General features: G+C 36.0%; 1 protein-coding gene across 2 annotated transcripts in view; it reads right to left on the reverse strand.

Moving 5' to 3' along the window:
* Nucleotides 1-20,115, reverse strand: part of ssh2b (slingshot protein phosphatase 2b) — a 31,766-nt gene extending 11,651 nt beyond the window's left edge. The window contains exons 1-4 of one of the 2 annotated variants that reach the window (XM_056262146.1): nt 19,911-20,115; nt 14,458-14,501; nt 459-577; nt 301-365 (exon numbers count right to left, since the gene is read on the reverse strand). In XM_056262146.1, coding sequence (XP_056118121.1) covers nt 301-365; nt 459-577; nt 14,458-14,501; nt 19,911-19,973 — 291 coding nt within the window. In that variant the 5' untranslated portion in view covers nt 19,974-20,115. Of the gene's footprint in view, nt 1-300; nt 366-458; nt 578-9,650; nt 9,852-14,457; nt 14,502-19,910 lie in introns of those variants that run through there. The other variant, XM_056262145.1, reaches the window with a different exon arrangement.
* Between the last annotated feature and the right edge of the window lie 1,249 nt (nt 20,116-21,364).

Here is a 21,364-nt window from a genome sequence, read left to right on the forward strand (position 1 = left end):
TAATGTTTTGTAGTGTTGTCATTGTATGAAAGTTGTAAATTGTAACATTTACAATGTCAACTGCACAGCCTGCATCTAAAACAATATTTTAGATAAGCCTTTTAGCTTTTTATTATGATTTACATCTTCCGGTCTTAGAATTCACTAAGGTTGCTGCAATGCATTTTGGTATTTTATTATCTATAAAGTATTCATGCAGTGTGGCTTGATTTTTTCCCAAACTTTATTGCCTACACGGGCAGCTCACTAGGTTTTGGTAGAGAGCTAGTAACTGTGTGTGAGATTGTGTGTGGAGCTCACCAGACGGATGTTGTCCTCTGGCCGCAGTAAAGTGAACATGGTCTGCAGGTGCTGCTGAATGTCCCCTGCACAAAGAGAGTAAAATCGTTCATTAATCATAAATGGTCATATGCTTTTTATTTCCTTGTTTGCATGTGTTGTCTACTGGATGCCCATACCTGCATGTTTGCTGCGCTGTCCTGTAATTCTGGAGGAGCAGGATGAGGAAGAGGAGGAGCCATTCCCACGTGGAAGAAAAAGGGCGGCACCTTTCACTGTTAGAAAGCTCTCACTGATGCTGAGGACAGAAAGAGACAGAAATTGAGATCATGTGTATTTCTGAATGTGAATACACTACTGTTCAAAAGTTTGGGGTCAGTAAAAAAAAAAAAAAAAAACTTTTATTCAGCAAGCAAATACTTCTTGAGCACCCAATCTGTATATGAAAATTATTTCTGAAGGAGTGTGTACTCCTAAATAAATTAATGAAAATGAGTGAGTGAATTTGGACACAAATGGCCCAGGTATACTTCATTTTCCACACTTCCACACCGTTTTGCGCACAGTTGAGTGCACACGTGTCTCTGGCCGTGAGCACGGAAAGACGCGTTCTAGTCTTAGATTTCAAGTGCTCAAATCACTTGCACATGTGCTGTTGTTCACGCACCGTCCGCACTGACACTAAAATTGGGCTGCACGCGGACTGTGTGCACGGATGTCCACGGACCCTCCTGATGGTGAAAATTACGTCTCGGAAACAATGACCGTCGCAGAACCCGGACAGCCGAAGTATACTTTTACGCCTGAAGTGCTGCAGATGGGAGACTCTCTTCTAGTGAGATGTGGGGATTTATTAGGCCCAATTCTCACTTCGAATGGGTTTGCTCTAATAGCTAGCCATTGAATTAACATTGTTTGTAAATTCGTTATTTAGGTGCATTATGGGATTGAATGAGTACACTAATTCAATTGATAATATCCATTATGGTTTCGGACACCACTCCAAATGGCTGCCCCTTAAAATGTGCATTAAAGCTCCTGTAGGTAACTTTTGAAAACATGTATTTGCTAAAACTGTCATTATGTCCTGACAGTAGAATATGAGACAGATAATCTGTGTAAAAATCAAGCTCCTCTGGCTCCTCCCAGTGGTCCTATTGCCATTTGCAAGAAATACACGCTCCCGGTCAGAAACAACCAATCAGAGCCAGGAGGACTGTCTTAGCACTGTCAATCACGCTCGTGTACGCGCTGATCACACCCCTCTCTTGCACAGCACGAGCGCCGGAGCGCGAGCCATCGTTCAAACTCAAGATTGCCGGCGTGCTGCAGCTGTGCTTATGACGGAGAAACAACCTAAACTGCCAATTCTCGAGGGACACCTGCTCATAAAACAAAGAGGTAAAAGGAAAAAGACTGATGACGATAAACAAGCGAAAAAGAAAGAATTACACAGAGCCCATTGACTCGGTGTCAAAACTCTAGCCGCATAACATGTAGATAAAATGTCACGCACTCTGCTAAGCAACAATTGAAACCTGCTAATTCACTGGCTTGTCATGTTGCTGAAATAATGTACTAGCACACCTTATCTAGCATTATATATCGCTAGAATAATTACTTACATACTGTAACGTTAGTTACCGTTATATTAACGTTATCTTACTAGCTATTTATAACTTATAGAAAGAGTGCAACATTATAAAGTTACATGTAGGCTGTATTGCAAAATACATAATGATTTGAGGACGAAGTTTGTAGTCAAAGTATGGGCAGGACATAGTCAATGTAAAGCATATTATTGACGTTTAGTCCCTATTAGTGAATGTGCCATATAACTTTTTATCCGCTGTTATCGGTGGCCCTGTTTACTAGCCTGCGCGTTCACGACAGGCTCCGCTGTGGAGGACGAGCTGTGGAGGGAGGGCTGTAGCGCAGCAGAGAGCAAGGGGGTGGGACCTGTAAGTTGTGCTTGTTCAAATTTTCAGGCTAAGTCAACGTTTTCTCAAAACTCCCTACTGCAGCTTTAATGGTTTAGGACACAGCCCTGGTCTCGAACTATGAATTAGTGTCTTTCTTCAGTGTTACTTTTTTTCTCTCCCATTATTTCATCCATCAGGTGAAAATCATAAGTCTAACTGCTTACTGTGTGATTTGTACATGTACATTTCTGAAATCCATTACTAGGACACAGTCACCTCTGATAACAGATCACTCTAAACTGTAATATAGACACATGCATTTTCTGTAAAGCTGCTTTGAAACTAGATGTATTGTGAATAGCGCTATACAAATAAATGTGAATTGAACTTCTTTAAGTACTTAAGCGCTCATGGGATGTGTGTCAAGACTTTTTGGGTGGAATACAATTGACTTATTGAACAATGTTTCTCTTTTTCACTTCCTTACAAAGGCAGAAAGCTTGTTTAGCTCTAATTAATCACAATGAATAGCAAAATGAATGGCAAAGGATGCACAATAGGTGTGGAAATTATGCTTTATCTGTGTATTTTATCATTCCCGTGCTGCAGCAGATGATGATGGGAAACATAGTTTGGTTTCCTCCTTTTTAAATGAGTAGTGCTTTTTCAGGTGAGTTTCATCATTTTTCATAAATGGTAGACAAAATGTATTATTTAAATAAAAAACAACATCATATTATATAATAACACTTTGCCTTATAAATCCCCACTAATTAACAAAAAAAATAAAGCTAAAACGAAGAGAGGAAACTTAAAAATCTACAGAAATTAATGTTTAACCTTATTTAAAGAGACCTATTAAGCTTTTTTAAATGTCTAACTTTCTTTAGTGTGTCATTTTTGTTGTTTGAGCATTAAAACGGTTGCCAAAGTTACAAAGCACAAAGTCACTCCAAAGGGAATTTTTCTCTATATCAGTAAAGCACTGTTTCTGAACTCCCTGAAACACCTTGATTATAGTCTTCAGTTTTCTTCCGGAAGCAATGCATACATCACAATATTCCTCATTTAAATGATTCCTTCCCAAGGCATACGGGAAAAAAAGGGGAGAGGACTGGTTAAGTTGCGTTAGTCGTTAGTTGAAACTTGCGATTATGGTAAGGGGTGTGCCATTTACAAAACACCCTCAAAGCAGTTGACCAATCACAACACCCTGGTCCAGCCAACCAATCAGAGCACACTGCGACGTTTGGAAGAAAGGGCTTCATAGAGAGAGAAACTAAACAGAGTGTTACAGACAGACTGGGAGAAGTAAAAATGCAAAAATGTAAAATATATGAAGAATAAGGTGTCTTTGACCATTCAAGCATGAAAACCTATTAAACCTCAAAAACAATATCGAGACTTTGTAAAAGGGCATAACATGTCCTCTTTAAACAATGTGGGAGCATTTATCAGAGGCTACCTTCTGACATTTTAAATACTATTTGCCAGCACTAAGAAATTAGATTTAATTTTTAAATTAGCCATCTAAACCGTGTCTATCCTGTGAAAGAAACGCTGTTATTTCTATCTTTTCTATAAATTTCTCTGATGCGTTTTAAATCCTGAGTGGAACATGAGACACTGAGTTCAATAGGGAATATGGGAGGACTCCTTTTTGAAGGCATTAGCTCACACATCGAACTCTCTGTCCAGGACGCAAACAAGAACACTCTGTTCCCCATCACTGCGACAGCTGGGGGATCTGTGTGTGCGAGTTTCTGTTCTTTGAATAATACCAAGCAACATATCTCCTTCCAATCAATGACATTCAGACTATGCAGACTGTAAAACAAGAGCGAGCGTGAATAGCAGAGAGAGCAGAGAAGTGAGAGAAGCACAGATTCATTTGTGTGTGCGCGCGTCTGCTTTTGAGTCATGTGCATAACCATATGTCTTTTTATGAGGGTGTTATTGTGTGTCGGCTCAAAAGCGTGAGAATGAAGTATTATGGGAGTGTGTACATGTGACTTTGTGTGTGTCTATTGTCTAAAGTCTGTTGCATCTATTCAATGGTCTGTTGTTAATCATGAACCTGTTAATTTATTTTATTATTACTACTATAAAGGAGTGTTTCTAATAGGATTTTTTTGCAGCATATTTGGGCCTAAGAGCTTTCTAAAAAAAAAAAAAATACATTCTGTGCTCTAAATGTTTCTGTGCTTCAAAAATGTATTTTAAACAAAAGTTTTTATGAACAACTAGTCAGGCATTTGAATGATTTAAAGGGAAATGTCACACTTTACAATAAGGTTTAATTTGTTAACATTAGTTAACTACATTAGTTAACATGCTTTATAAACATATCGTTAGTTTATGTTAGTCAATGCATTAACTAATGTTAATTAACTAATTTAACAAAAATGAATTATTTGCCATGTTTTGTATTCCTTTGTAGTTTTTCTTGTTTATTAGTCTTCCCAGGCGTTTCTGATTAGTCATGCCCCCTTGTTATCTTGTTTAGCTTGTTTGCCTTTGTATTTAAGCCCTGTGTCTAGTTCAGTCTTTGTGAGTTCTTGATGTTGTAACGTTGGTTGTTCTGTTCCTGTTCCCGAGTCTTGTTCTTGAGCCTATGTCTGAATTTGAGAAGTTTTGAGTTTATTTAATTAATGTGTGCTGCACGTGGATCCTGCTTCCTCCTATGATTCAACCACATCATTACAGTTACCGTTATTTACTATATCATTATTTATGCACCCACATGTCAGTTTATGATAGTTTTACAAAACACTGCAAGTCATACAGTAATCCAGTGTGATGAACAGATCAGGTCCCCTCTTAGGGGCTGTTTACACCCGGCCACTTCATGCGTTTTCTCAGATCGGATAGCTATCAGATTTATCAAAACGATTCCATTTACACCTGGTCACATAAATGTGTTTTTGCAAAACGGATATAAAGCCGATCTTCGATTCCCACGCTATATGCAGATTCACGTCAGTGCACGTCACAGAAAGCAACAGATATGTGCAGCATATTTTGATCACCAAAGACCGCAATAAGAGAGAGCGGCAACAGCCCTGGTAAGATCATTTCGTTTCTTTACTTTTAATGATGATGATTGCGTGTTAAGCGTCTGCGACTTACTTGCAATAGTTTGCACGTTGGCTTGATGAATAGATGCACAGCTGCGGCGATACGTGTTGCAGTAGCGTCATCATATCTGACTATAACATGACATATAGCCTATATAACACGCTCTCACACGTTTATTTTTTAGCATTTTTGGGAGGAGTAAAATTTACATATGTGGTTTCAACAACCAGATGCATTTACACTTGTCCAGTTTCGTCTGGAATGCGGCCCAGACCACCTCCTGAAGTGGTTTGAGCGATCGGATTCAAATCCGTCTCGAATGCGTTTCGGAGGGCATTTACACCTGGTCTTTTCACGATCGGATAGCTATCCGATCACAGAAAACGCATGAAGTGGCCAGGTGTAAACAGACACTTAGATGTCATCTGCACTTCCACATATTCACACTTTCTGTATGACATGCACGCCCTGTTCAAATACAATACAGAGATACATGCGGACAGCAGAGTGGAAGAAATGGAAGTTGAGACAGATCTTTTCTTACGTATTGTAACGAGTGGAACAGATTATCATAGAGGGAAAAAGAATTAGGGAGGTCAAGAAGATCACCAGAAGATGAACTTATGACATTTTGATTAAAAATAAATAAATAAATATATGCATGGATGAATCATTCACAATAAAATAATTTAGAAAATAAATGCCGACTTGATATTTCTGATTGTTCATCACACAAACGTGTGGCTTCTGAAAACTGGAATACATTTTTTTGTGTGATTCATAGACAGAAAAAGGTATACAGGTTTGGAACAACATGAGGGTGAATTAATAATGACATTTAATTTCTAGGTGATTTATTCCTTCAAGTTTTACTAATCTTTCAAATATACATTTTGAATATTGATTTCAAAAAGTACACTAAAGCCCTATTCGGACAGGACTAGTTTGAATTACAATTCTTATCACCCAACGTCTGATTCGGACGAAACTAACATCTCTGTGTTTATTACAGAGGTGGAAGTGTGTGTTTTCTAAACGTGGGCATTACAGAAGGTCATCTGCTGTGCTTGCGTGCATCACGTATGAAGTATAGGAATTTTTTAATGAATTATTTATCGAGCTTTTATTTATTATTAAAACCCTATTTAAATAAACTTCATATAAGTTCATAGAAGTGGCTGTTTATAATTAACCACATAAGTGAGCAGAGATGTCTAGACGAGTACCTGACGCTGATATTAAAATGGACAGTCTTTGCAGCTTAATAAATCTATTTATTCATTCATTGAAATAGAATGAAAAAAGCATGCGGAATATTGATGCACAAATGGTAGCTCAGGTAGGTAAAAAAAACACATGAGGGAAAGCGTTAGTATAATACCATATCGGCAATCACAGACATTCGTAATTCGGACGGGATTCAATTTCTCAGAGGACCATCGAGTTTGCCGAAAAACAGTAGGTAATTTTGTGAAACAGAAACAGAGGTTGTGTGAGAAAAACAGACATGGCATATTCAGACGGGATTAAAGTCACAAAAGTACGTTTGAGAAACACACATTTCTCTAATGTCCCCATTGAGTTGGACATAATAACCTGCAATTGAGAGCAATCTGAGTCGATTCTATAAGGAAGTTACCAGTTAAATCCCCAAAATCCTTCTACTCTTGAAAACATTTATCACAATGTACCAACTATTCTGAATACCCACCACAGTACCTAACAAACTCAGAGAAGCATACAAATAAAGTGGCAGTTTTACAGGGGTCAAGAACTGTCCAACCACACTTCAATCTACGGCCGACTGTCTCTTTGCACCGTACACTGAAATAATAACACACATGGTTTCACTCAAGCAGTGGTTTGTGTGTTACAGCAGGAAAAGGGAGGGGAAAGACAGAAAGAAGAGATGACAAACGTGTAATGCTGAACCGAACACTTCATCAACGTCTCTATTGACAGCATCAAGTTTGAGTCATTATTGAAACCAGCTGCATGGGTGTTACTCTCCACGTACATTTCTGAATCAATTTCGATCCGTTGATTTATATATGAATCGAGAGAATCTTCATACTCAAAAGAATGTTTCTGAGAGAGTTTGTTTATTATAAATGCTTTAAAGGGATAGTTCACTCAAATATGAAAATTCTGTCCTTAATTATTCACCCTCATGTCTTTCCAAACCCGTACGACTTTTGTTCATCTTCGGAACACAAATGAAGATCTTTTTGATGAAATCAGAGCTTTCGGCCCCTCCATTGACAGCTACACAACTACCACTTTGAGGCTTCAAAAAGTTTACTAATACTAATCCATATGAATTGAGCCGTTTAGTCCACATCTTCTGAAGAGACATGATCGCTTTATATGATGAACAGATTAAATTTAGGCTTTTATTCACATATAAACATTCATCGACACACTCGTTTTTGTGTGAACTATCCATTAAAACATTCAAAAGATGTCAATGTTACACAGTATATGTAAAGCCAAAAAAGGCCACATCTTAGATCACACTTTGTAATGATGCTTAATTTACACATAAATCACTGTTAAAATGTAACGATGCTTCTGCACCGGTACAGTACCATATTTTCACACTTAACGAGATTGTGTGGTCTGCAGCATGCTTGAATGGAATGAACGTTCTGTTTCTGCATAATGATAAAAACGTGTGCGCGGCAAGGACTTCCTGTTTACTGAGGACAGGAAGATGCTGTGGGAGTGAGGTAAGGTGTAAAACTATACTTTGTTTTGACTGCCTCAATCGCCATGCAACACAAATACATGCATATTTAGTTAGATACACTAAACATCCTTCATTACAGGGAGCAACAGTTTTCAGTCATGACAGCAACGATAAAGAGCTCAATGGCAGGGCTCCAGACAAAAAAAAAAATTAAGGAGCAAAGGGAATAGGCACCAATTTTTTTTAAGTGCCCCAAAAGAATAAACGTGTTTTAATTTTGTCATGTGTTGTCACATCTGCTCTCCTTTTACAGAATCATCATTTTCATCCATCTTGTGGATGTCCTGGGAACTAAGATTCATTTAAAGTAAGAACTGAATTGCTTTTGAGAACTAAATACAGTTAAAAAGAATTGTTCTTTACACAGAATCTGAGCCAGTGTCACAGACCATAATAATGTCAGCATCACTTGGCCAATGAGTATAGTTTGCATACTAAAAACGTTGTCGTATGTCTTGCACACACCCAATCTATTTTTCTTCATTAGTAATATCTGAGAGGTAAACTTGGTGAAAGAAAGCTTCACATGAAACTATATGGGTAGTGTTGAATTTCATTTTTAGCTCCTTGCATTCTTTCTCATGACATGTAGACAACAGGTTACGTAAAAATATAAGGATTATGTGATATAGTGCATATATTTAGCAAAATGCCCCTTTCAATAAGTCATTTTTCTAGCTGACTAACAAGTTTATGGGCATTGAATGGCTTTTCTGAGGTAAATTTGACGTTATGTGACTGTGATTGTTCTCAAGCTGATTAATACAAGCTCTTTCCAAGGCTGAAATCCTGATTGGGCAATCTGCCAGGCCACATTAAAGAGCGCCAAAACGACATCTATTGCTTGTATTTCGTGATAAAATTGACAGAATTTGAAAGCTGAAATTGTTAATTGTTCACTAAAAGGTGCCAATTAAGTACAAATCTTACTGCATAATCTTATGAATGGCTGTGCTACAAATAATGTGAAGTTCTGGCCGTAACAGAAAACAGCAAAGATTAAAAGATAATCTCACTGAGGTTTTTTTCCACTGCAACTTTGCTGCGCGTCGTGTCATTTTATTACGTCAACACAAAAAGATGTGATGGGCTACTCATCGCAGAACATGTAGGTAAAAAGGCATGACATTTTTAAACACAACATGTAAATTTATATTGTCACCAGTGGTGATCTCAGCAAAAATATCACTCGCAAATTAATATTTTCAGTCTGGAGCCCTGAATGCTATTGTAATATAACTGAACTTTGGAATCTATGGATGAGAAAAAAAGAAAAAAAATCTATTAAAATAAAATTAAAACAAAGAATAGAAAGAAAAAAAGAAAAGGACCCCAAAATGCTTAAGCAAAAAAAGAAAACAAACATTATATAAAAATGTAGAAAATAAATCACAACATAGACCCATAATTAAATAATTAAATTTAAAGAAAAAATAAATTAAATTAATATATTAAAAAAGAACTCCAAAAAAAGAGGTTCAAAGAGAAATTAAAACAAAGAAAGAAAAAAACTCAATAAAATGAAAGAGAAAAATAAATAAGAAAAAAATTGATGAAAACAGAAAAGGACTTCTCCATAAACTTCAATGATAAAAACATATGCTGATCTTGTTCAAACTTACAACCGGTTGATGTTGTCCTGGTACATAAAGCCGCTTTGCAGGAGTATTTGTATTCCATCGTGTGCAGACAGGCATTCTGTGGAGCTGCTTAAAGCAGTCGCCAGACCACCTAAAGTCATCCTTTACGCCGGACAGTGGTGAGGCAACCCTCACTAGAGCTTTTCTATCCTTCTACCACATGCTGAAGAAACGATTAAAACACACCAGCAACTACTAGGTTCTTCTGAGCTTTTGAGTGACTGAACGGATAAACGTATTCAGAGCAAATTTAGCAAGTCATCCTTAAAAACATTTTTTCCTTGTGTAGTCTCAGTTCGCATCTCTAGTGTATCCATCTGCTCCACGAGTAAACAGGCAGACACTGAGACGGTGGGCGGAGTCAGAACACGTGCTCTAGTCTAGTGGACAGAAGACTCCTTATCAACCGACAGAGTAAACACACAAGCTGGATTCAGAGCTCTCTGGAAATGGATTCTAATATGTCCTAATCTTTTAAAGTCTTTTACAAAGTAATAATAATCTGCCAAATGACTATTAATAAGGCTAACATAACTATTTTAGAAGTTGATACGCCCTGTGATAAACCAAAAATGAACTGAAGAAACCATAAAATCTAGACAGTGTCTATACAGATTAAACTGTATCTGAATGCACGAGACTAGGGACTATGGCATGTAATTCTCTCAAACAAAGCTATACAATAGGAGGAAGCTACAATAAAAGTGAGGAAATTGCAATAAGTGCTTATAAATAAACTATTAGATGAATATGAGCGTGGTACAGCAGTGTTCGATCGAGGCTGTCCTATCTTCTGGTAAAAAAGGAAAGATGATGGAATTTCCTTTGGTAATCATAGCAATCATGAGAGCCCTTGGTAGGGGAAAGGATAGGTCTTTTCCCATGGGTCGCACTCGCCCTTTGTCCTACCCAGTTTCCCTTGTTGTGACTGACTGAGCTAATGAAATCCTAAACCAAAGGTGAAACACAAGGCCTGTGTAAACATTTAGGTTGCCCGTCATGTGACAGTGTGCTATGACAATGTATTCAAACCAGTCCAGGTCGCTAGGGCCATCAAAACACAAATATCGCTCTTATCAGTGAAACTTATATAAACAGTGAACATTACTAGCAAAGCATTGTTTGTTGTCCACAGCATTTACTACACAGTTCTGCTATGAATTTTGATCACAGAATATAGTAGTTGATAGTTTTGCCGCAAGAAATTCTAAGCTAATACACATTCTTATCATCATCCAGATTTTTATCCATTGACTAATTTTGTTCTGTGCACTCACTGCAAACGTACTCGCTAAAATGCAAACCTGAGCACATAACCAGCGATATTGATTATCAGGATCTGTCTCACATTATCTGATCAGTATAATAAATGGGACCAAACATTTATTATGTACAATGTATTGCCATTATGTCATAAATTAGGAGTAATTAGAAAGAATTTATGAAGGTCCTTGTTTGTGTGACTGCGTAATGGACAACTTTTGTGACATGAAAGCAAGCCTTTTGTAACATCTTCACATGGGTACCTCAAAGATCTATCAATCTATCAATACATTCAATTGTCATTCCAGTTAAAACTGTATTTAAAACTACTGGATTAATATAAAGAATACATCAAGCAGTATGTGCATTTTTATGTATTTTGATTATGAACACTCAGACCAGCTTTTTATAACATTATTAATATTATCTCATCTGAGGCCCAGTGATACAGAAGAACATGATAGAAAAATGTATATTCTGTAATAATGAACCCTGTACATCCTTCTGTACTGTTAAAACTCATGTAGCCAATAAGACGCTCTCACGTGTTTATTTTTTACCATTTTGGGAGAAGTAAAATTTACATATGTGTTTATTTTTAACCATTTTGGGAGGAGTAAAATTTACTTATGGTAAATTTACATACCGGTATGTAAACTGTACATATGTAAATGCATCTGGTTTCAACAACAAGTAGTTTCGTTTGGAATGCGTGTCCGACTCAGACCACCTCTTGAAGTGGTTTGGGTGATCTGATTTAAATCCGTCTTGAAAGTGTTTCGGAGGGCATTTACACCTGGAGCCTGATGTACAAACGTTGTGTGCGCACAAAAGGGCATTGAAATCTGCATATGCAATTTTCCACACAGATATCAGGATTTATAGGTAAAGGTTTTGGCACTTGCTATGTGAACACAATAGAAATCATGGACATGATTCGAAAAGATTAAATGGTCCTGAATAAAATAGTCACACTTGTGGTCCTCGCGATCAAAAATGAACGCATTTGAAATGAATGGGAGACGAATTTCATCTACTGAAAACTTTTGGTACTGCAGTCCAACAAAATCTTACTGAAAGCTATTTTTTTGAGATATCAAGCTCAAAAATGGAACACAACTTGTTTAGATTTATGGCTTTGATTTTAATTTTTAAATTAAGTTTTCATTTTGAAGTATATATATTTAATATAAAAATTGAAAATAGTATTTTTGTGCATTTTTCATCATAACTATAAACGTAAAATTCTGTAACTTTTGTTAAGTTCACTTGTTTAAACTTTTTTACACTTCAGCAATAATTTGCCAAGTGTCGTCTTTGAAAAGAGATCAAACTTAAGTCTGTACTCTAAAGCATTCAAGATTTACGACAGTTTAAGTTTTAAATGTCATTTTCAGATCCAGTGGCGGCTCCTGCAAAATCTCTCAGGGGGGGCAAATGTTTGGATTATTGATAAGGATAAGGTCCACCCATGCAATTGATAAATTAACAGCTTAAGCATGTAAAGGCAACTTCTTTACTTTAAGATTGTGTCGCAGACCTGACAAAATAAATACATTTATTTTAGTTATAAAATAAATTATTTATTATAATATAAATATAGAGATACAAGGTTTCCATCCCGACAGCAACAATGTATCAGGCAGAATCCATATTGTATATTTCCCTATTTTTTCAAAAATGAATGCTATTGGTCACCCTTTACATCTGTCAATGTGTTTTACAAATATTTTACCAATGGAAAGCATTAAAAGAGCTTGGGAATTATTTTGGGGGAAAAACAGGTTTTCTTTCGTTTCCTGAAAAGTAACAGTTTTGGACATACAAGGCTTCCGTCCGACAGCGCTGATGATGTGTGTGTGTGTGTGTGTTATTACGTTAATTAACATTTTACCAAAATTCAAGCTCAAATGGAGTTTGACAAGGGTTTTTGACCAGTAAATGTATTTTCAATCCACTCAGATAGTTTAAGTTATTTTATTAAAGATTCCACTAGGTGGCGACAAATAATATTGTTGACTGAATCGTTGACATGTAGGATAAAGATTGTGTTGGTGTTCGAATGGAAATGTACAAATTTCAAAGTACAATGCTAGGAGTAAAAAAGACTGCTACCATCCTTTCCTAAACTGATTGTAAAAACAAAGTGAGATTTTCCAACACTCGAGTATTAAAATGTTCAGCAATAAATACCTCTTTAGACAGCCTCTGCTTGTCTTCTTCTCCCAAGGCCCTCCTAGATCTTGTTGTTCCTGTTGCTACTTGCTCCTGCTCAATGTATGCTGATTACTACGACGGGCTGAATGGTATTTATTTTAATGACACGATAAATGACTGTGTTATGACTGCGTTCGCCATGACGTTGTTCAAGTTCAACTGGTCCCAACAGTCTCTCTCGCTCTCGTTCTTTTTTATTTTTATTTTTTTAATCACATTTGATAAAGATATTATAGTAGTGTTTCATTTTTTCTTGTTATTCAAATTCAAAATTGTTTTCAAATATTATTTGTCACTTAATCTTAAAGATTTTTAATAGTGTGTGTTTGTTCCCACCAATCGCTGCACAAGTTAAGGATACGTATGATGACGTAAGCACGTTAGTGCGAGCCCTCCCGGAACCCATAGAGAATGCATTGCAGTGCCTGCAGTTAGAAAAAAAACATCTTTGAATGCAAGTCTATGGGAACACTCTGGGCGATTCTCAGCCATAGTGAAATCGCCCAAAAAGAGGCGGTACTCTACAGAACGTGACATGACGCTGATTGGACTATAGTGACGGCTAGCGTAACTCTGTGGTTGAATGAGATTGTGAATGTGATTGAAAAAGTCACTTTTACACTTTGGTGGTGCGTCGCCCAATCGCCCTAATGAAGAAACCGCCCCTGTTCAGATCTATGCACAAAAATTTAATAAATGGATTATAACTACAGCGTAAATATAATTTAGTACCATAAAATCCCTAAAAATACAACAAACATAACATATACAAACATATAAAAAACATTATAGAACTAAAATATAGCCTAGTACATTCATTTCATTGAGAAAAAAATAATAAATTAGGTCATTTTTGACCAACACCAGCCACACCACCCGCATACTCTAGTCTAGACCATGTGTAAAAAAACAACAACATTTCTGCCGAGAACAATGATCAATGACGCGCACTTGACTGATATTATGGCAGACACTGCTGGATTCGTTCGGTTGGTAAACCGGTCGATTGTCCGGTTTGAATATAGGTCCAATGACAATACTGTACAACCATTGCGTTGACGTCGTGTGCAGGCAGACATTATCCTAATGATCCTCCTCTTCTGTGATCTTCCAAACATTATGAAAAATACCGTTGCGTTTTGAAGGATAGAATTTGAAGGAAATGGTAAGATTTGCATGTTTTGTTTTAAAAATGTTTTGTCAATGACCTACTGAGTCAGTCAGTTGTATTTAAAATGCAAAAAAAAGTTGGCCTATCAGTTTGCATTAAATGACATAAGGCTTCATTGAGAATTAATTTTTCTTTTACCTTCTGGGCTGAGACCGGCGGTCATCTTCCCCACTGCCAGACTCCTTAAAAAAAAGAAAGGAAACAGATTTATTATTCTTATCGATCTGTAGCATAACATATTACCCCTGGTCGTAAAATTAGCTGCGTTTTTTCCATTACCTTTCAAATTGTGCAAATTGAAATTACGAATTTAAGATACACCCAATGGAAAACCATATGTCACAAGAAAGTTTTTAAGGTTTTTCAGGCAATTCGAAAAAGGAATATTTCGCAAAACTGCCATCCTTGCCAATAAACGGATAGGCCTAGGTCACCCAAAAGTAAAAATGTTGTCATAGTTTACTCACTCAAATTGTTCCAACCCTGTATACACGTCTTTGTTCTGCTTGTACACAAAGGAAGATATTTTGAAGAATGTTTGTAACCAAGCAGATCTCAGGGCCCAGATCTGGGGGCTGTTCCATAAATGAAGCTTAGAAAAGCGGGGATTAAACTCCAAAACCGGACTTGAATGAGCCTAACAAATAAGTTGGGGCTAAAGTGGTTCCATAAAAGGTAATTGAAGTTCACGCAATCTCACTAATTTGATCCAGGTTTATCTAGTCTAGATAATTGCGTGTGCACGCGTTTCTGAAGCAGCCCTAGAGGTCGATCGTGGATCAAATCGATCCACCATCAAACAGCGTATATTTTGTGCTGTTTTATGCGTTTGTGACATGTTTTTTTCCCCCCTCAGTGCAAAAATTACATTTTACAGTTATATTCTCCATCTGTAAATGTTAGAAAGTCGTACAAATGTATCCATTTTGCTGCTAATCTTCATATTGAACGAGCGCTGCTGCGCGCCAAATAGGAGCGCAATAATTCTGACTAAAATATACATTTTGCTTGGAAAATTAATATGCAATATTTTATAACACTAGAAATATCTTCTAATTATAATAATTTCTCTTTAGGATGTTGGATAAGTTGCAGTAAACTTCTAGCTCATTACACTCATACATTTTATACTTCTAATAAAAAAAAGAAATTGAACAGAAGTAGCCTAATTCAGGGAAGCTTTTTTTTAAGAAACTAAATATATAAAGATACAAAATATAGTTTTGGGTATAGGACCTATGCTACTTTATTTAAAGATGATATATACTTATTTAGAATGCTGAGAATTACAGCTTTTAATGCAATCATTTTTTTGAAAAAGCAAGAATCCCCAGTTTTAAATGAGTGGTTAGATTTAGTTTCTAAAGTACATTATGGAGAGGATAACATTAAATTAAGAACAAATGTATACATTTTGAAAAGATATGTGCAACTCCAAAATCAAAGAATATTCCATTAAATAAAGGAATATATATTGGCCTACAATAACTACATTTTTATGTAACCTTCCCTTTTATTTCTAGTTATTTGTTATTTTATTTATTTACTTATTTAATATTGAATATTTGATATTTAAATAATATTACTTGAATAACTATTAGGAATTATGTGTCATTCATTATAAGAGTTTGATATATGTGAATGTTATATTTTTATTCATATTTATTTATTGTTTTATTTATATGTATGTGTTGGTATTATCACAAAAGAAAAAGGAAAAATAAGGAATATTTATTGGGGGAAAATATGATGTCTTTAAAGGAACTGTCCATTTGTATAATTGTGTTAAATGTGTTTGAATTGAAAGACATAATAAAGTACATAAATATATATATATATATATATATATATATATAAAAAAGAGACAGTGTAGAGAAATAATTCTCTGATAACCGAGGCATTCCTTAATTAAAATGTCTTTATTACAAAAATGATATGTCCTAAACGGACAACTTTAAAACGCCTTATATATGCGTCTATATTGTCTATATATTGTAGCCTTATTTAAGTTGATTTTCTGGATACTGTGTATTTATAAAGTCCAATAATGGTATTAGAGACTGTCAGTGGTAATATCATTGTGTTCTTGTCAGTCAGTGTTGAGGATCTGTGTAACAACTGAGGCTTAGGCTGACAGTTAGCCTGCCCTGGACCAGGGCCTAGCTTCCCAGCATAAGTTGCCAGGGTAACTGAGTTTGAACTTTTTTAAGTTTGATTTATGAAACCGAATCTACCAAAAATAAGCCTGACTAACTGAAATAAGCCTGGCTTATACTCTAATCTTGGTTTATGGAACAGCCCCCTGTTTGGTTACCAACATTCTTCAAAATATCTTCCTTTGTGTACAGCAAAACAAAGAAATTTATACAGGTTTGGAGTTGGATCAACTTGAGGGTGAGTGAATGAAGACAGAATTTTAGGGTGAACTATCCCTTTAATGTTTGATTAATACACCTATGTCTTTGATTAAAAATAATTGCTAGTGCAGTCGCTGCGATATACGTAAACCAACATCCATTCCCATGGTTTTTGGAATGACTTGTTGTAGCGAGAGGAAAAAATTCATTTTTATTCGCATAAAATCGCTTAATGGAAATGCAGTAATTTCAAAATCAACATTTCGCAAATAAAATGATTGCAAAAGTTTTGCGCAAATCCGTTATGGAAACCCGGATTCTGAGGCTAAACAATAAGACGAAAATGCAATGTAAAGATTAGCATCAAAATCAATCTTTAATACAAGTCAAGTCAAGTCAAGTCACATTTATTTATATAGTAGTATAATACAGGGGTCTTTTAAAGATATCCGTTCATGCAGAGACACCTACTAAAATCGAGTGTTTCATTTTATAAAGTTTCATAAAGGTTAGATTTGGTTGAAGTTAACTCAATATTGTATTGCACATATTTTCAATTTTCACCCAATTTTTTTTTTTTTTTTTTAAGTGTGTGGAGACCCTTACTTTAATCCATTCATAGTAATAATAATCATAATTTTGTTTTTGCATACACAGATTATTTTGTGCACAAAAAAGTACTGTTGAGGCAGACATCTTGCATTGCTATCTATTAATTGGACATCACTGAAAAATCACCCATAACTTGAACAAGTGCAATAATTGGTTCCCACATTTTGTTTGGGGAATGTCTTGTTCTGTACACCTACTTTTAATCTGTCTAAGAATTCATGCAGCTTTCTCACCAGTGATCAATAAATTCTACCCAACTTAAATGGCTTATTAGACCTTTCAAATGCTGCAGCATTTATTTGGGTCTAACAGTTCAGATCAGTGCATAAGCCCACATTATTATTCAAAGCAGATGATCAACCGAAGAGATGGGGATTTCATGCTAAATGCATTTGAACGTGTTAATACGAATTTGGAGTTTAAAGCCTAAAAGATTTTAAAATGAACAGTTCGCAGTAGCATGATGCATCTTTATTCCAGAACATAGACAGACGAAGCGAGAGGCGCACTATTATATTAGACAGAGTATGATAAAGGCTGACAGGATATTTCGAAACTTGTTTTGTTTTATACAAATGATATAACCAGCTCAGTAAACACTGAAGAAACTTCCACCAGACCAGTTGTGTGGCAATACCAATATTGCAAAAATACAGGGGGAACATTGTTGTTTTTAATGAAACAGAGCCACATCTGTATTTGAAATGCATTGCATCAATAAGGCATGACATTTACCATGTTCAGAAATTAATGCACTGAACGCACCAAAAAAGACGGGGCTATCAGAGAACCAATTCATCTCAAGTTACTCATGGCAGTCAGACATTACCCAAGATGGGCATGATTTTACATAAACCCAAATGAAAGCTCAGTGTTTTGCATTATGGAAATGTTTGACTCCATGAAATCTGTTTGAATGAATTATTTGGTTTTAAGCAGAAAATGACTGGCAATCTAGACCTCCAAAATATTTGACTATCCAATGCATATGCTCAAATAGTTTATAGTCATACACATAGTTCACGTTTGTGTATTAAAGCATAGTACAGCAAACTAAGACTGGATTTGTTGCATGTATAGTATTGGTAACACCATAGACATCAAACAGGAGTCTCACAAGACACTCTCACATGAGATTTCTCGCAGATGTCGTCACATGATAAGACCAACGAAATTGCCTATAAGAGATAACATTTGTCCACTGGTTACCTAACAGATGATTTTTAACAAACAAGTTGGAAGGAAGTCTCTTTGAAGTAACCTGGTGTTAAGTACTGCTCAAGAAGATAATAGTGAAAGCAGATATTGGTTCCTAGAACCTGAATCAACCCCACCTGGAACCAAACCTTCGAATTCTGTCATACTGACTCTATAAAAGCACCATCATGGCTGCAGTTTCAGTCACTAAATAGACAACAGTGAAATATCATAATATGATTCTGTAGTGGTAAAAACGAATTGCTTCATCATAGCTCTTGGCCTTTCTCTTTGTATACAAATTTATTTCAAATGATGTCAAACAGGAGTCTAAGGAAGGACCCACAGAGGCTGCAAGTGGTGTTAGGAAAATTTAAGAAACTAATTGTTTTTCTTGTAACAACTGTATTGCATGTAACACTATATTATTATTGAACTTTATAATATTCATTCTGCTGTCTAAAGACTTGTGGAAATTAGGACTTATCACACCTTTTATTTATTTTATTGACAGAACTTGCTTTTAATAGTAATAAAATAAAACAAGCTGCATATAATTGAAAAACAAATGTATAAACCCTTGTATATGTTCAAGAATAGTTTGCATTTTTTGTTTTTCTAGGGAGTTTTTAAATCATATTTATTTTGAAAAGAGCTATGCTAATAAATCTGAAAAAATTATCTTTTCGTCATGTTTCTTATCTTATCTTCACGTTTATATGTCTAATAATAGGTAGGCATGCTTTAATATTTTGCTTTGGTAGTATAAATGGGTTTTAATACATCAAAACATATAACTTAGCTGCCTATATGGTAGGGGTCCCTGACAAGGGGATCAACAAATATTGGGGTCATTTACATTTTAAAAAATTAAAACCCTTGCTTTACGTTTTTTTTTTTTTTTTTTAAATCTGCCTCCTGTTATTCAGTCTAGTTTTAGACGTTAATAATCCCACATTTTTACTACTCTACAGACAGCCCGTTTACTATAACTGGCTCAGTTTTTAAGGGGGCAACTGTGTTTACTTCCTGGTTCCGAGACGACTTTCGTTTGAAGACCAATCACATCGTCATAGTCACCTTTGCATATGAATATCACTATTTGATACATTGTCAAAGAGAAGCTTTGAGTCATTTGAGCTATTATCAAACACTTCCTGTCTGTGGCATGCCACTGCAAACAACCGGTAGATTTAGCAGAAAATCTCAACGACTGAGATACAGCCCATGTCACACGCTCGACAGATATTTGATGAGCCAGCCATATGGACAACAATGTAATTCCGAGTCTATATTTCACGCATGCGTGTTTCTCTAGCGTCTGAGGACAAACGGACCGTAGGAAACAGCGGAAATGAACCCAAAAACTACCGAGGCTGTGGAAGGTGTAACGTTAGAAGAAGAAAAAAGATGCGAGTCACTCACCGAAACGCACGGGCTGGATGTTGCGCTTGGAGTAGGCGACCGCTGCACAGTTACCAACGCCATTCAGGCTCCGGTAAACGGATACCTGAGGGAAACTGGTGGTGGCGAGACAGACATAATTGTGTCAGAGGAGATCAGCCGCAGCTCGTCCGTTGCTACTGCTCTCTGTCGCGCTTCCTCTCTGCGACTCCTCTGCGCATGCGCCGGAACCGCCAGCTGTCAAAGATTCAGTGGCCTCAAGCCATGGTTAACTGTGTGTGTACTAAACAAGCATGTGAAATAAAGAGTTAAACAGCATTTTTAAAAGGTCCAGGTTGTGTTTCTCTTAATAATTTTGTTTATCTTAAAAAATACCACATTCATATAAACTGCAATGAAATGCCTTTAAAGCAAATTTAATAGTCCACACAAAATTGAAAATTCTGTCATCATTTACTCACCATCATGACGTTCCAAACGTGTATTGCTCTCTTCTGTGGAACATAAAATTATATATTATGAAGAATGTTGGTAACCAAACAGTTTTGTTTCCCATTGACTTCCATTTTATGGACAAAAAAATACAATGGGAGTCAAAGGGAACCGAAGCACTTTGATAACGAACATTCATCTAAATATATTTTTTTCCTCACATGAGGGTGAGTAAATGATAACAGCATTTTCATTTTGGTGTTATCTATCCCTTTAAAGCTTCAATCTATGGTTAATTGGTTAATAATAGCTTTACATTTTCAAGGTTAAAGTAATTAAATTACAGTAATTAATTACTTTGTAATAACAACACACACACACACACCTCTGTTTTCTCAGATGATGTGCAGACAGGAAATGGGTTTACAGACAAGCTGTGACTTTTCTTTTCTTTTGCTCGTAACCTCCACTCCCACACTGCTGCTTCACACATGCCAAAGCAAATGCAACTCAGTTCTTTGTAGGTCATGTGATACTCTCAAAGATGAATAGTAGGCCTACAGTTTATTTTGCTTCATGAAGCCACCCAAAGCATTTGACACACACAACTTCATTTGTTAGAGGAAACTTTCTCATACCTTTCGCTCTATTTGCCTCTAACCATTCAACCAAATCAGCATTTACCCAAATCTCTCTAAATGGCATTAACAGTGAGAGTAGAGAGTAGAGGGTAGAGAAAATGAGATTAGGATTAAGGCAGGTGTAACAGAGTCTGGGTTAATGCAGAGATACAATAGAAAGAATGCCATTCCACATTTAACTAAATCATTTAAAACATCCATTTAAGGTATGGACAAACTGTGAAAACCTGTTCATATAGAGAAAACCGGCAAAAAATTTCGACTCTTATTTTTAAATAGACAAAAATCATTTATGGATCTATAACTATACACATAATAGAAATAAAGAACAGCTGTACACAATTACAAGTTATCCAAAAAGTGTATGCTACCCGACTTTTAACCATATCAACTTTTGTAATA

The sequence above is a fragment of the Rhinichthys klamathensis genome, unplaced genomic scaffold (assembly GCF_029890125.1).
Source record: "Rhinichthys klamathensis goyatoka isolate OS25496 unplaced genomic scaffold, OSU_Roscu_1.1 h1tg000191l_1, whole genome shotgun sequence".
NCBI classification, from domain to species: domain Eukaryota; kingdom Metazoa; phylum Chordata; class Actinopteri; order Cypriniformes; family Leuciscidae; genus Rhinichthys; species Rhinichthys klamathensis.